The sequence below is a fragment of the Neophocaena asiaeorientalis genome, unplaced genomic scaffold, assembly GCF_003031525.2.
Source record: "Neophocaena asiaeorientalis asiaeorientalis breed wild unplaced genomic scaffold, Neophocaena_asiaeorientalis_V1.1 scaffold152, whole genome shotgun sequence".
Lineage (NCBI taxonomy): Eukaryota > Metazoa > Chordata > Mammalia > Artiodactyla > Phocoenidae > Neophocaena > Neophocaena asiaeorientalis.
The window spans coordinates 4301762-4319186 of record NW_020185338.1 but is presented as its reverse complement, the minus strand read 5'-3'; the positions used below and the strand labels follow the sequence as shown (position 1 = coordinate 4319186).

At 42.8% G+C, this 17425-nt stretch overlaps 1 protein-coding gene across 7 annotated transcripts in view; it reads right to left on the bottom strand.

The window, feature by feature from the left end:
• The window catches only part of GALC (galactosylceramidase), an 84661-nt gene extending 79588 nt beyond the window's left edge, over nt 1-5073 (bottom strand). For 3 of the 7 annotated variants that reach the window (XR_003002038.1, XR_003002039.1, XM_024736268.1), the window contains exon 1: nt 4855-5073. Coding sequence is in view for 1 of the 7 variants with exons in the window: in XM_024736268.1 (XP_024592036.1) it covers nt 4855-5049 (195 nt within the window). In the remaining 6 variants the exon portion in view is untranslated. Of the gene's footprint in view, nt 1-3932; nt 4000-4619; nt 4748-4854 lie in introns of those variants that run through there. The other 4 variants (XM_024736269.1, XM_024736271.1, XM_024736273.1 and 1 more) reach the window with 3 other exon arrangements.
• Between the last annotated feature and the right edge of the window lie 12352 nt (nt 5074-17425).

Here is a 17425-nt window from a genome sequence, read left to right as displayed (position 1 = left end):
AAGAAACAAGAAACATTTCAAATAAACAACCTAACATTATACCTAACGCAATTAAAGAAGAAGGAAAAAAACCATAAGTTAGCAAAAGGAAAGAAATCATAAAGATCAGATCAAAAATAAATGAAAAAGAAATGAAGGAAACGATAACAAAGACCAATAAAACTAAAATCTGATTCTCTGAGAAGATAAACAAAATTGATAAAGCATTAGCCAGAATCATTAAGAAAAAAAGGGAGAAAACTCAAATCAATAGAATTAGATAAGGAAAAAGGGGAGGTAACAACTGACACTGCAGAAATACAAAGGATCATGAGAGATTACTACAAGCAACTCTAAGCCAATAAAATGGACAACCTGGAAGAAATGGACAAACTCTTAGAAATGCACAACCTTCCGAGACTGAACCAAGAAGAAACAGAAAATATGAACAGACCAATCACAAGCACTGAAATTGAAACTGTGATTAAAAATCTTCCAATATGGGCTTCCCAGGTGGCGCAGTGGCTGAGAGTCTGCCTGCCATTGCAGGGGACACGGGTTTGTGCTGCGGTCTGGGAGGATCCCACATGCCGCGGAGCGGCTGGGCCCGTGAGCCATGGCCGCTGGGCCTGCGCGTCCGGAGTCTGTGCTCCACAATGGGAGGGGCCACAACAGTGAGAGGCCCGCTACCGCAAAAAAAAAAAAATCTTCCAATAAACAAAAGCCCAGGAGTAGATGGCTTCACAGGCAAATTCTATCAAACATTTAGAGAAGAGCTAACACCCATCCTTCTCAAACTCTTCCAAAACAGCAGAGAGAGGAACACTCCCAAACTCATTCTACGAGGCCACCATCACCCTGATACAAAAACCAGAAAAAGATGTCACAAAAAAAAAAACCCACTACAGACCAGTATCACTGATAAACATAGATGCAAAAAACCTCAACAAAATACTAGCAAACAGAATCCAACAGCACATTAAAAGGATCATACACCATGATCAAGTGGGGTTTATCCCAGGAATGCAAGAATGTATATTCTTCAATATATGCAAAATCAATTAATGTGATACACCATATTAACAAATTGAAGGAAAAAAACCATATGATCATCTCAATAGATGCACAGAAAGCTTTTGACAAAATTCAACACCGATTTATGATAAAAAACCTCCAGAAAGTAGGCACAGAGGGAACTTACATCAACATAATAAAGGCCATATATGACAAACCCACAGCCAACATCATCCTCAATGGTGAAAAACTGAAACCATTTCCACTAAGATCAGGAACAAGACAAGGTTGCCCTCTCTCACCACTTTTATTCAACATAGGTTTGGAAGTTGTAGCCACAGCAATCAGAGAAGAAAAAGAAATAAAAGGAATCCAAATGGGAAAAGAAGTAGCAAAGCTGTCACTGTTTGCAGATGACATGACACTATACACAGAGAATCCTAAAGATGCTACCAGAAAACTGCTAGAACTAATCAATGAATTAGGTAAAGTAGCAGGATACAAAAGTAATGCACAGAAATCTCTTGCATTCTTATACACTAACGATGAAATACCTGAAAGTGAAATTAAGAAAACACTCCCATTTACCACTGCAACAGAAACAATAAAATACCTAGGAATAAACCTACCTAAGGAGACAAAAGACCTGTATGCAGAAAATTATAAGACACTGATGAAAGAAATTAAAGATGATACAAATAGATGGAGAGATATACCATGTTCTTGGATTGGAAGAATCAACATTGTGAAAATGAGTATACTACCCAAAACAATCTACAGATTCAATGCAATCCCTATCAAACTACAACTGATATTTTTCACAGAACTATAACAAAAAATTTCACAATTTGTATGGAAACACAAAAGACCCCAAATAGCCAAAGCAATCTTGAGAAAGAAAAACGGAGCTGTAGGAAGCAGGCTCCTGGACTTCAGACTATACTACAAAGCTACAGTAATCAAGACAGTATGGTACTGGCACTAAAACAGAAATATAGATCAATGGAACAGAATAGAAAGCCCAGAGATAATACCATGCACATATGGTCACCTTATCTTTCATAAAAGAGGCAAGAATATAGAATGGAGAAAAGACAGCCTCTTCAATAAGTGGTGCTGGGAAAACTCAATCCCACTACTGGGCATATACCCTGAGAAAACCATAATTCAAAAAGAGTCATGTACCACAGTGTTCATTGCAGCTCTATTTACAATAGCCAGGACATGGAAGCAACCTAAGTGTCCATCATCAGATGAATGTATAAAGAAGATGTGGAACATATATACAGTGGAATATTAGCCATAAAAAGGAACAAAATTGAGTTATTTGTAGTGAGGTGGATGGACCTAGAGTCTGTCATACAGAGTGAAGTAAGTCAGAAAGAGAAAACAAATACCACATGCTAACACTTATATATGGAATCTGAAAAAAAAAATAGTCATGAAGAATCTAGGTGCAAGACGGGAATAAAGACGCAGACCTACTAGAGAATGGACTTGAGGACATGGGGAGGGGGAAGGGTAAACTGGGACAAAGTGAGAGAGTGGCATGGACATACATATACTATCAAATGTAAAATTAATAGCTAATGGGAAGTAGCCACATAGCACAGGGAGATCAGCTCGGTACTTTGTGAACAGCTAGAGGGGTGGGATAGGGAGGGGGGGTGGGAGGGAGATGCAAGAGGGAAGAGATATGGGGATATATGCATATGTATAACTGATTCATTTTGTTATAAAGCAGAAACTAACACACCATTGTAAAGCAGTTATACTCCAATAAAAACGTTAAAAAAAAAAAAAGAATAAAAAGAAGCACAAGGACCAGTCCCTCCAAAGCACTGGTTATCAATAGGCTGAGACCAGCCCAGAACATCCACCCAGCAAGCAAGCATTCAAGCTGGTTCTGAATTGCATCTAAGGATACAAGCACCAATCTGACTCAACCCAACAAACAACCCATTCAACCAATTCAAGAATTCTGCCTTACCATTTTCAAATAAAATCAGTTTTAGCTATGATCTAGGGTACAAAAAAGAAAATCCCTCTCACCCAAAGATCTGCCACCATAAACCCCATGGACCCAAAAGCTATAAACACAAGGGGATAAAACAAAGACAAGACAATGGTTACAAAGAGCATGAGACAGGACTAAGTAAATTTTTAGGAGCCAAGAACAATCAAGCTACTGTGGCAAGCTCCCAGGCCTAGGAGCCACCCATCAGCATGACTAGGGAACTAAGGAAATTACCAGCTGTGCCCACACAAACGTTGCATTAAGCTGGAATGGCCCTCATGTCTCCCTTAACGTAAGTATTTTAAAATGCCCAGACAATACAAACTTATCCCAAGTGACACAGCCTAAAAAAGACTAAAAAGACATGCCAATTAAATGCAATTAGTATCCTGGATAGGATCCTGAAACCGAAAAAGAGCATTAGGTAACAACTAAGGAAATATGAAAGGAAGTACAGACTTTCATTAACATAATTAATATTGGTTGGGACAAATGTCCCGTACTAATGTGGGATGCTGATAACAGGAGACAACTGGCTACAGGGTATATGAGAACTCTGTATTGTCTTGGCAAATTTTCTATAAATCAGAAACTATCTTTAAATTAAAATTTTATTTAAAAAACAAAAAACCGCTTGCTCCAGAGATCCTTGAATCAGGAAAATAGTTCTCTCAACATTTAGTATGAGAAGGAACTGGCGCATTTGTTAAAAAGCAGATTCTCAGGCCCCACTCCAGAACTGTAAAGTCAGAATGGGAGCTGGCGGGGAGGCCAGAGTCTGCATGGAAACAAACGACCAGGTGATTCTTATGCATCTTAACGGTGGTGAGTCACTATCTTGACTGGTGACCCATCGTTTCCCTCTCCTCACACACATAAATAGCCACCAATGAGGCACTGCCCCTTCCAGAGGGCAACTCACCCTCTTAGGCCTTTGCCATCCCAGGGGAAAACAATCCTCCAACAGTAAACAATCCTAAACTATCAGTTGATAACTGGTGTAGGCTGCCATTAGAAAAAGAAAAAAAAAAAAAAAAGGTCCCAGACAGTTTCTAGCCTCTCACCTTCCTAAAGAGGCCTTGAGATACCTGCTGTGCCTCCAAACAAAAACTTATCCGGGGGCTTCCCTGGTGGCGCCATGGTTGAGAGTCCGCCTGCCAATGCAAGGGACGCGGGTTCGTGCCCCGGTCCAGGAAGATCCCACATGCGGCGGAGCGGCTGGGCCCGTAAGCCATGGCCGCTGAACCTGCGCGTCCGGAGCCTGTGCTCCGCAACGGGAGAGGCCACAACAGTGAGAGGCCCGCGTACCGCAAAAAAAAAAAAAACTTATTCGGTACTTGACCCTTTGAAAGAGCCCAACCGCATCCTGCAGTACTAGTCCAGGACTCCCGAACCCCCTCCCTAAAAAAGAAGAGGCACAGCCAAAGCATCCCACTGGGGCATCCTCTTCAGCAGACGCATGCTCCTCGGCTCCCTGGCCGTCTCTGGAGCGACCCTCCCAGAGTGCCCTCTCCAAGGCGAAGAGACCGCACACACACACAGGCCCCGCTGCCCAGAGAAAGGAAGGGTTTGAGCTCCAGCCTTGTCGCTATCTAGACCTGTCACTTACTCGGTGGACCCCCGGATCTGTTAAATCTAACTGGCTCTACAGGTTCATTTTAAACCAGTAAACGCAGGTTCCAGCCCCGCGGCCGGCGGGTCTGGACAGCCAGGCGAAGGGCGCCCGCCGGGAGCCGGGCCGCAACGGGAGAGCATCGAAACGCTGGGCTACGCCGCGGGGGCTTGTGGGGCGAGACGGAGCTGTGCCCTGACGCCACCCGTGCGTCCCACCCCCCGCTGCTCACCCCGCCGCCGCTGACAGCTCCGATGCCGTCGAACTCGCGGCCCAGCCCATCGGAGTCGTCGAGCACGTACGCGCTGCCGGGCGCCAGCAGCGCGCACAGCAGCAGAGGCACCGCGGCTTGGCCCGCCGAACCCGCGGCGGCCGTCATGGCTTTCACTTGGCGTTTCCAGGAAGCCTGGAGTAGGTGCTCAGCCATTGTGTGGGTCACATGACTCCGGCGCCCGCGGAGGCGGGTCCGGTTGCCGCCATGATGGAGAAGGGCAGGAGGCCGCTGGCGCCACCGCCGCCATGTTGAGTGTGGGCCGCAGCTCGTTGACGCAGCCGCCGTTATGTTGGGGGAGGGCGGAGCGAGCCTTTCCTACTCGGCCCAAGTTCACGGTCCGGGTTAAGCCTTCGCGTGTATCCGTTCGCTGCCTCTCCTTCGGCTTCACCCACTGGAGCACTTTATCGAAGGGGAGGTGGATGTCCAAGGCCAAGGGAGCAGGGCAGTGCGTGGCCTACTATGGACCTCCCCGAACGTCTCCGGGCGCTTCTGCCACCTGCCAGTACGTGGCAGAACGAGAAAGAGGAGCAGGCTTGAGTCTCTGTCCTAGTCCCTGTTCGGCTGTCACCTTGGTGGAGTCACTTAGCTTTATGAGCCTGAGTCTTCTCTTACGTAAGATGAAGCAAGAAGAGCAGCCGCATGGGGACATATGATTAAATGAAATACGAGTAAGGCAACAGACAGGCAGTAAATCTTAGCTGAATGTGTGACACACTCAGCAAGCCTTAGCTGACATGGATCTTCATCCTGGTAACAACTTCATCCTGGTAACAACTTCATCCTGGTTGCTTCATAAGGTACTTGCCGCTGCCAGTTGAAATGGTTCCAGGCAGATAACCCTAAATTGGCAGGGAAGTTGTGGATTGTCCTGGGATTCCTGCCACATCCGGCATTGGTCTGAGATTTCTGATTTCCTTGGTATTGAAACAAATTGAAGAGACTATTGAGAGGCTGCAGAGAAAGCATCTCTGATCCCCAGATCTGATTGTTTTGCCCCTTAACTGCAAACGTAAATTTAAGTGTCAAGACTACGATTATACCAGGAGGAAAAGTTTATCTGGGCAGTCCCGTAAACACACTCGTCAGGCCCTTATGATATCTCTAGGTTCTTAATGGACAGTATGCTTACTCTTTCCATCTTCCTAAATTACTATAGATCTATTATGATTTACCAAGGACAGTCCCAGCTTGTGTCTATTGTCCTAACATAATTATTAATAGTATCCCTTTCACCCTCAAAAATGTTCTGGCTTGTATGATAAATTATATAGTTCCCTGTATATTGGCCACTTGTTTTCTTCCATTTCTTCTTTTCCCCATACAGCACTTATCTGAACTACCTTCCTTACAATCACCATTCTGTGATTCAAGTCAGTAACTAGTCAAGTTCCATAGACGTACCTTCTCTGAACTCACTCTGATCCATCTGTTCTAATAAAATTTTAAACGTGAGCGGAGCACCAGTGGATGCAAGACGTGGCTGATAAATCAAGTAACTGCTAAGCTTCCTACCAACCCTGAGATTTTATATCTGGGATATGCATGTAACATCTGCATAATCATGTAACTAGAAGAAAATAGAGGAAAAAAATACCATACAAGCGAAACTGGGAAGTTGAAACCAGAACCCAGCATATGTCATTCTGTAACACACTGTTGCACCTTGTATTTGGAAGGCACACCACAAATGTTTGTGCAATGTGTGATATTTGTAAAAGAGGAAACAGAATATTTAACAGTAAATATGTACCACTAGTTCCCATTAGTTCATAACCAAAGTAATTCCTTACCAGGGAAAATGTCTCTTGTTGCAAATTTCTAATCTACGCTCAGGAAACCATTAGACGAGAAAGTTTCTAATAGGGCTTCCCTGGAGGCGCAGTGGTTGAGAGTCCGCCTGCCGATGCAGGGCACACGGGTTCGTGTCCCGGTCCGGGAAGATCCCACATGCCGCGGAGCGGCTGGGCCCGTGAGCCATGGCCGCTGAGCCTGCGCGTCCGGAGCCTGTGCTCCTCAACGGGAGAGGCCACAACAGTGAGAGGCCTGCGTACCGGGAAAAAAAAAAAAAAAAAAAAGTTTCTAATAAAAAAGCAGTAAATACAAGCTGAGAAAGAGAGATCCTTGAGCTGCTGGGCACGGCACTCAGATGTGCTCAAGACATGAGATAAAGGGAAACGGCCGTTATCAGACAAGTGATTGTGTGTTCGGCTTCCCTTTCTTCTGTGGTTTCAGGGTCCCTGATATACACCAGACAGTAGGAAAGAAGCATTTCTCAGTTCTCAAAAGTCAGATGAGTTTAAAAAGTAAGGACACTTTTTCTCTTAAATAAGCAACGTTTCTGAGTATCACAGCTATACTTCAGCCACAGCAAATTTCTCAGTTTTCTGAAGTGATCAAAATCAGATGGTCTTGAGAAAAGTGAGCGATCTTGCCTTTTAATGAAACGTTATTGATAAAGCCTGTTGTCTCACTTTAAGAAATGGCTTTACTTTTAGAAGTCTGAATTAGGCTGCCACAAGTTCAAGGCCAGAGGCCTTGAAAGTCTTCTTCTTTGTACTTCTTAAGTGCAGTGTCCAACCCATGCTGTGTACTCAATATATATTTGTTAAGTTGAACTTAAAGAAACAGAAATCACTGTGGTGATGGTGTCTTAAATCACTGGAAGAGGATGGGCTTTTTAAAACATGATATTGGGACAACTGGATAACTATTTGGGAAAAGATCAAATTTTAGATCTACACCTCACACCACACATAAGTATAACTGCCAAATGGATAAAGCTCTAAATGTAAATAAATGAAACCTTACAAGTTCTATTAGAAAACATGAGTAAATTCCTGTATAACCAGGGGTCTGGATAGGACTCAATATCTTGACACAACAAAATAAAAGTTTGATTTTTAGAAAATCACTGAAAAATCATATAAGGGGTTAAGAAAAAAGAATTATTTATAAAAGAAGTTGGAAACATTTCTTAAAGTAAGAGTCCTCTGGGGCCAAAAGTATGAAGTATTTTCTTATCATGAACTATCCTGTAACATCTGTCATTTATCTGATCTTTACAACTTGTAGGTAAGTTGCTTGATTGCAGTTGTTAATTACATCACCCGCTATTCAAAGACTTCTCTCTGTAAACTCAGGGCTTTATATATAAAGGCAGTAAAAATGGTTCAAAGGACAGAACCCACATGATGGAATAAATTATATATTGCTTACTAAACATCTTCTTAGGCATAACTACAGATAAAAATTGCTGTAGTAAGGAGCAGTGTGGTATAGTAGTTAAACGATCAGCCCTGGAGCCCCAGACTACATAGCTTCAAATCTCTCCTACCACCTACTAGCTGTGTGATTTTGGCCAAGTTACTTTACTTCTTTGGGCTTCAGTTTAACCATCCATAAATAGAGATGATGATAGAGAAGTTGATATGAAGGTTAGCAGAATTAATATTTATGAAACATTTAGAAGAGTGACCACCATATTTATATTTATATATATATATAATCATCCTGCATGCTATGAAAGGGTTTATTATATAAATAATAACATAAATAGAATACAGATTAACTATAGTGTAGCTCTTGAGTTTATTGCTCTCCACAAAACTAAGACAGTCCTGAGGAAAAGGATTCTTCCTGTCTTTGTACTGGTCTGAATATTTTTTCTGTTTTTGTTGTCTACACTCATCCAAATCCATGTCCCGTGTGGCTGGTTCCGCTCATGCGAGTCTTGGTGGGAGGCAGATTCCACCTCTTTCAGGAGTTAAGGCGCCACATCCTCCCTCGTCTCACCCCCAGCAGCATGGGCTCTAGAGCCCCAGTGACCCAGCTCCCTCAGTCAGTTCCCCAAACCTGTGACTTTGATCTTGGAAGAGTGATTAGATGTATGGACAGCTGAGAAAGCACCCTGGAGCAGTGTCAGAGTGCAGAGGAGGTGGTGGCATAGAGGCTCCACCAGATGGGCTTCAAGTGCCAGGAGCAGTAGGGTGAGTAGTGCCATCCTAACCTACTGCTCAGGCAGGATGACCTGGGCTGCCTTTCTAGTCCTTTGGCCCTAGCCCATTTCATAAGACGGGTTCTGCAGCCTCAGCAGCAATTCTGTGCCTTGTCTTGATTTCTTTCTAAGTCTTTCATTTTTGCTCAGGTTAGCCAAAGACGGTGCTGTTGTCTGCAGCTGAGAACCCTGACTGATACACCAGGTAATAATCAAGACCAGATGTGATCACTGCAGAGAATTCTCAGCCTCTGGGTCTGCATTTACCCCACTTTAAACACTGCCTTCACCACCTGTAGTTCTTTTGTTGGTAATTGTTTTTTGGGGGGGTTTGTTGTTGTTTTTGGGTTTTGGTTTTTCTTTTGGCCGTACTGCACAGCATGTGGGATCTTAGTTCCCCCACCAGGGATTGAACCCACACCCACTACAGTGGAAGCGTGGAGTCCTAACCACTGGACCGGCAGGGAAGTCCCTGTTGGTAATTGTTAATGCATAGATTAGTTCCAATAAAGGAACTCCAGGAAGTTTTGCTGTCCTCCTATTTCACCTGTGATATGTCTGTTCTTCTTTGGATCGTCAATACCGTTTTCTGCACTCCTACCAGGGGAAGAATTCTAGAGTCCACCTAATTTCAAGTCTTAGGCATGAAGAAAATAAGAGTACAAGAGGTTCCCATGGCTCAAAAGATTTTTTTTAAACATCTAGTACAATTCCATCCCACAAATGTAAGGCAAAGCACATACATAATTTGAAATTTTCTAGTAGCCACATTAAAGTTAAAAAAAAAAAAGCAGGTGAGATTAATTTTTGATGATACATTTTATTTAACCCCAGATATCCAAAATACTATTGATAAATATGTAATCAATATGAAAATATATTAATAAAAGATTTTGTGGGGGTTTTTCCATACGAATGTTTCAACAATCTAGAGTGTGTCTTACACAGATAGCACACCTCAGTTCAGATTGGCCTCATGTCAAGTGTACAATAGCCACATGTGGCCAGTGGTGCCGGGGTTGGACTGAGCAGATCTCATGTATGCCAGGCCCTGGGTTGCCTCTGGCTGCTAAAGATGAGATTGAAGGATATCCACTCTTTGCTGGGGCTGCCATAACAAAATACAACAAAACAGTGGTTTAAACAACAGAAATTTATTTTCTCAGAGTTCTGAAATTCAGCATCAATGTGGTGGGAACTTCGGCTTTTTCTGAAGTCTCTCTCCTTGGCGTGCAGGTGGCCACCATCTCTCTGCATCCTCACACGGTCTCCCCTCTGTGCGTGCGCATCCCTGGTGTCTCTTTGTGTATCCAAATTTCCTCTTCTTATAAGGATACCAGTCAGATTGGGTTAGGGCCCATGCTAACAATTTCATTTTAACTTAATCACATCTATAAAGGCCCTATCTCCAAATACAGTCACATTCTGAGGCACTGGGGTTAGAGCTTCAACATATGAATTTGAGGCAGACAAAATTCAGCCTGTAACAATATCTAACAGTGGTTCAGTTGTAACAAACTGGTAAATGTCAGTAAAATGCTTTCCTGAGTTCCAAGAGCCATTCTGGCAAATTATTGAACCTGAGGAGTGGGTTGTGGGAACCCCCAAATGACAGCCAGTTGGTCCAAAGTACTGGAGACTGAGGTCTTGTGACCAGCATCTGAAGTGGAAACAGCCCTGTGGGATGGAGCTCTTACCTTGTGGAATCTGGTGCGTACTCCAGGTAATTAGTGTCAGAAGTGAACTAAATTGAAGGACTTCTAGCTGGTGTCTGGAGTACTGGAGAACTGGTTGTTGGTGGAATGAAAACCCACACACACTGGGTGTCAGAGGTGTCCTGCAAGGAGAAACAGAACGGTAGTGGCCAGTCGTCCCAGGCACCAGCGTGCAGCAAACATAACCCCACCATGTGCATTCATGCCTATTTGTAAGAATTACCTGCCAGTACTTGTTCTACATTCACTGCTGTGATCTTCCTCCCTAGATTTCCGACTCCTGTCTCCATACTCTGACTGCCAGTATTGTTTTGGGCTCTATCCCTCCAGTCACAGGCTACTTCAGCAGCCCTGGCTTCTCACTTTGCTTAATTGATTTTGACACCAACAGTTTGGATGAAAGACCTCCCCCTCCTGCATTCTGGCCCCATGGAAGCCTCAAATGCTGTTTGGTTTCCATCCCCCACTCACTGCACTTCTCCCCAACCTCAGGAGAGGATAATTTGGACAACAACCTGCTTTCCCGCCCCATCTCAGACTTTGATTACTGGCTAAAGTGTTTCCCTCTAAAATTCATATATTGAAGCCCCAACCCCCATTGTGACTGGATTTGGAGATAGAAACAATAAGGAGGTGATTAAAGTTAAATGAGATCATAAGGATGGGGCCCTGATACACTAAGATTAGGGTCCTTATAAGAAGAGACACCAGAGTGCGCTCTTGCGGGCTCTCCCCCCGCCCCCCGCCCTCGCATCCTCTCTCTGTCTCACTTCATCCCTTCTACCCCACCACCTCTACCATGTGAGAACACAGTGAGAAGACAGCTGTCTGCAAGACAGAAAAAGATACCCTACCAGGAACTGAATGGCAGATACCTTGATCTTGGACTTCCAGCCTCCAGAAGTATGAGAAAATCAAGGCTTCTACGGTTGAAGCCTCCCAGTCTACGGTATTTTGTCATGACAGCCTGAGCTGACTTATACACCTACTGTCTGTCTGTACTGCTTGCATGTCCAAACCATAGGATTAAAATTTCTTTTTTTTTTTTCAGACAGTTGTCTTTTAATCAGCAATAAGTAACCGTGATTATTAGGAAATTTTGTTTAAAATGAGTTAAGTATATGCCATAAACCCAGAGAGTTAACAGAGTATTTTGGTTATAAAAAGGGAAAATTTCTTGAACACTGACAATTGCCTGAATTAATCCCAAATTCATAATTTATGTCTACATTGGACTACTGGCACCCAGTCTCCATGTCACAACATTCACATCAACTCAACAATATATATACTGAATTTGTTATCTGTTCCTGTGTCACAAAGTATCCAAAGTTCAGTAGCTGAAAACAACAAATATTTAGTATCTCTCAGTTTCTGTGGGTTGGGAATTCTGGATCACCTTCACTGAGTGGTTCTAGCTCAGAATCCCTAGTGAGGTTGCGGTAGGGATGTTAGCAGGAGCTGTAATTATCTGGAGGCTTGAAGATGTATTTCCAAGATGGTTACTCAGTACTGTTGGCTCACTCAGATCCCCACCACGTGGACCTTTTCTCACGACAGGGCAGCTGGCGTCCCTCAAGACCAAGTGAGCAGAGAGAGAGAGAGCATGAGGAGGAATTCCCAGGATTATTCCGACCTAGTCTCCAAAATAGTGCACCACCACTTCTGCTTTATTTTCTAGGAATGAGTCATTTAGTCTAGCCCACACTCCAGGGGAGGGAAATTGGGCTCCACCTCTTGAAAGGAGGGGTGCCAAGGAATTTGTGAACATATTTTAAAATCACAACACTTACCCATGATGCATTTCAGCAAACCACTCATATGATGTAGTATTAAATATTGCAGTAACTAATATTTTGAGGGCTTATTCATAGAAATGGGTATGATATAAGGGATTTACTCAATTACTGCACGTTTGCAAAGATACTTTAGCATCCTCTAAAAAAGCACCAAGGAAAATAAACACTTTAACGTTATTTTCTGTAAAATGGCAGGTATTCCTATCACTCTTGGGTTTTCACTATAATCTCTGCTCTGCTCTGCTCATTCTGTGGATTCTGGTATGACCCACAGCTCTGGGTAACAGAACCTGCCTTCCCCAGTCCAGATGCCATAGAACCCACAACACTTAAGCTGGCTTCAGATCCTCCCTCCTGTCTGTCCCTAGCCCCTCTGCCCCAGTTGACTCAATTTTTTGCCAATCATTTCTACTTCTCTGCCCTATCCTTTGGATTGAACCTCCTTAAATATTAGTACATGTCTTGGTTAAATTTAAGTTCATGAAATATTTTTTCGATCCTAAAACTTAAATGATTAGCTGGTTATCCCTACCATAAGCAAACTCAACAGATAATTCCACAAGGACTTACACTTCTTATCCTGACTTTAAAAATTAAGCTAATCAGCAGTCTGCACATCCACAATACATCAGAGGAAACTATTTGGAGTTAATCTTCTTAAATTTGGTTATTTCAATAAATGAGTATAACAAAGGAATTAAAAGGCATATATGTAATTTACAGACATCATGAAATACATATTAGATCTTCTGAAAAGGTATTTAAGATATTAAAGACTCTAGTCCTTAGTTTGATATCTCCATTTTAACTGTTACTATACTTACATTCTGACTTAAGCTTTAAGTTAAAATCATTTACAAGTCTGAAATGAGAGGCTGTATTAGCTCAACTGTTTTGAAAAGGGCAGAGCCAAGTGAACTAATGGTACAATGATGCAGAATGGAATTTAAATACTGATGAAGGGATAATAGGGCTGTAGGGGAACAAAATCTGCCACCCCAAAATGTGTCTCTTTGGTATGAGAATTGATTTAGACTGATTATTTTTAAGAAACAGAAGACTTGGGAAGTTTTTCTTGCTACCTCCACCCTTAACTGTCTAAGAGGATTTGGATAAAGGGCCTGTTCCCAGATTAGAGCTATCACCAGAGATATCTGCAAATATGGACTGTGATGGGGGAAACTCAGCAGAGCCTAGAGATCAGAGTCCTCTGCCTGCCCCATTGTCTCTGCACGACCCAGCAAACATTTGTTTACCAAACATTTGCTTTTTTATCTCCATATGAATTGCCTTCCTCCCCTTTGCAGTCCTGAACAACTACCCCCAACATCCTCTTTTGTCTTTAGCTGAAGATAATACTTAAGGTGAGGATTTCAGCCATTTTAGTGAGTTACTCAGTTTTCCTGGGCCTCTCCAGTGCATACATGCTATTAAATTTTTGTTTTATTTTCTCCTGTTAATCTGTCTCATGTCAATTTCATTCTTGGACCAGCCAGAGGAACACAGAAGGGTAGAGAAAAATTTCTTCCTTTCAGACAGGGTTAAAGTACCAAAAGCAAGCAAGAATTTGAACATAAAGTGTTTCCTTACTCTTCCCTTTTTGGAGGTTCTGTTCTCCCTGCCTCTCCACCACCCACCCCAACAGTCTCTTACCCAGGCAACCATCCTGTACACCAGTTGTGCTCAAACCTTGGGCAACTGAGCCCACGAGCCACAACTACTGAAGCCCGCATGCCTAGAGCCCGTGCTCCACAACAAGAGAAGCCACTGCAATGAGAAGCCTGCGCACCGCAAGGAAGAGTAGCCCTCGCTCGCAGCAACTAGAGAAAGCCCTCACACAGCCGCAAAGACCCAACACAGCCATAAATAAATAAATAAATAAATAAATAAATAAATAAATTTATTTGTTTATTTTAAAAAATAACTTTGTTCCTTAAAAAAAACAAAACTTTTGGCATCAAAACTACTTGGAGTGTTTTTTATAACACACATCACTGAACTCCAGCCCCAGAGCTTCTGATTCCCCGGGCCTGGGGTGAGACTGAGAATTTTAATTCTCCAATGTTCAGAGGTGACATTGATGCTGCTAATCCAAGAAGCATACTTGGAGAACCATTGATGTCAATGGATCTCAGGGAGCTGTGCCATAATGTAGAAGCCAAGTAAGGTTTTATCTGACAACTTAATATTCCGCACCCCCCACCCCCCGCCCGAACACAAGGAATATATTTGCATCCTTAGAAAGGAAGCCTGCTGGTAAAAGTTTCAAGACCCCCCCCCAAATAAAAGTCATCTAATAGTTACATTTTAGGCTCCTTGACAAGTAATGAGAAAAATATTTTTGCTCAGTAGTCCTATTCAAAGGCTTAACAAATGTTTGTTGAATTACACATTTTAGATCAAACACATGAAGTGGATTCCAATCTCAGGCCATAATCAGAGATGCCAGAAATAAAATATTCTTTATCTTTCTGTAACTCAACTAAAATTCCATTTCAATACCCCATTCTACCAAACTGGTGGACACTTAATCACAGTCAATTCAGGATCCTACGTCTTCTTCCTCTGGATTCTGCCTGTGTTTACTTTGCTAGGACTGCCATTACAAAACACCACAGACTGGGTGGTGTAACCAGCAGAAATTTATTTTCTCACAGTTCTAGAGGCTGGAAGTCCAAAATCAAGGTGTCAGTAGGGTTGGTTTCTTCTGAGGTCTCTCTCCTTGGCTTACAGATGTCTTCTTACTCTCTCTGTCCTCACTTGGTCTTTCCTCTGTGCATGCGCATACCTGGTGTCTCTTTGTGTGTCCAAATCTCCTCTTCTTATAAGGACACCACCGATCGGATTGGATTAGGACCCATGCTAACAGTTTTATTTTAACTTAGTCATCTTTTTAAAGAGCCTAACTCCAAGTACAGTCACATTATGACATACTAGGGATTAGGACCTCAACATATGGATTTTGGCAGAGAGGTAAGGGGATGCAAGTCAGCCCATAACACCATCTAGGATCCAGGGAGTTTGTATGTAGGTAAGGCTGAAGAGGTTTAGCTCAAGCCCCAATTCTCAAGGCTGCCCTCTGTGCATGCTGGCCTCTCGTGAGATGTCCTCATTCCCTTCTGGTCCTCAGTAGTTAACCCATGCAGGACTCACCTGGGTTGTCCCCCATCAATGGGGACAAGGCTTCTTCTGTGACACGCTGGGCCATTGGAAGCGCCATGAGGTGGGCTGAGTCCTTGCATCACTTCTGTGCACCCCTCGTGTGCCCTGACCAGCTCTGTGCTGGGCACAGGGGAATATGGTAAGGTTGTCTCAGGCCTCTCACACATGTAGTCCTGAGATAGCCTCCTATCTGGACTTCACCCTGGACATGAGAGACAGGATCACTCTCCTCCCCACATCATGCAGTTCAGCAGAGTAACTGTCATCCCACCCCCACCTCAGGGATTGCAGGGGAGAGGGTACAAACAGTCAGGATGCAGTGTCCCTGTATCAGGCCACCACATCTGAATTCTTGTGACTTCCCTTCTCACAACCCTAAGCCCCAGCCCCGCTGGCAGGAAAAATCTTTCATCTGTTCTTGGGGGCCGGAAGACTTGCTTTAGCTCAACAGATATTCTTCCAAGCAGACTGTCTGCACCTCAGTCCTTTTCATTCTCCTGAGTTGCATGAATCCTTTGAAACTCTAAACCTAGGATTGTCTTCTCCTCCCAACCCCATATTTTTCTGCCAAGAATTCCTTCTCTTGAGGCAATAAATGCAAAATGGCTAATTGAGTGTGAGGGGGAATAGGGATGGGGTAAAAGGAAGTAAGGCTGGGGAAATAAATCAGTATTTCAGAATGTTCCCTGCCATGTTTAGCTGCTATTTGAACTAGTGAAATTGCAGCAAGTGGAAAATGTGGATGCAAAGGACCCTTCATCAGCAGATTAGATTCTTCCACTGTCTGCCCCACGGAGAAGTTGGAGCCAAGCAAGACCACATTCACTTCCCCTTTTCCCCATGGGCAGCCCAAGTGCCCTGCACGGGCCAGTGTCGGGTGTCCATTCTGTGGTCTCAGGAAACCAGATACCAACATGCCAAGAACACCAAACCCCTCAAGGTAGTATTCTGAATGCTGCTAATTGGCTTTTTCTCACCTTGGATTTGTTTAAATGTCAGAGACTCAACGCTCTGGAATTTCCATCTCTTCATCAGCTAGCTCTGTAGTTGAAAATACAGTATTGTCAAATATTCTGGACTAAATAAGAAGCAGAGTTATTACAGGTTCTTAAATGTCCTATTATGTGGAACTGACAACGTTTCAGCATAGGGCAGCCACAGTTTTTCTCCTAATTAATCAGAAATGAAAGTTTGCGTTTCCTGTGTTTTATAACAACATCCTTTTTTTCTTCTGAGGAGCAAAATACATAAAAATCTGATGTGGATATTAAGATGCCATTTCCCTAAAAGCAGAAGTCTAGTCTATTTAGGTAAAATAAGAAATTGTGAGTGTCATGATGTACAGAAGCCACAGATAAGTGGATGTGCAAAACCAAACAAAAATGAGAATTTTGGATTAGAGTGACAAGTAAACTGAAGTCATTGCTTTCATTTTTTTTAAAAGGCTTGTCTTACTATTAATTTTCTACATTGTACTTAAATTTTTATTATTTCAGTAAAAATAGAAAGTATTCTGAATTTTTAAGTTCCTATGCACTAAATTACTTTGCAAATGTACTTTATAAACCTAAATGATTACTTTTATTATTTTCAATAAAAGACCTACAAAGGAAGTATAGGAAACCCATTACACTCTTGTTACATCCTGAATAACGTCAAGGTTAAAAATCTTGGTTATATCACAAGATCATCTTTTCCAGTTCTGGGGAGAAATTTTAAAAACCCTACCAACAGGAACTTCTAATGTCATTTTACAAAGGCAGGCTCAAATTGTCATGATTACAGGTTTTAAAATGAAGTTAAATTTTTCCATCCCAAATTAATTCTGTCCTTATAAAGTAAACATTTCCTCTTCGTGT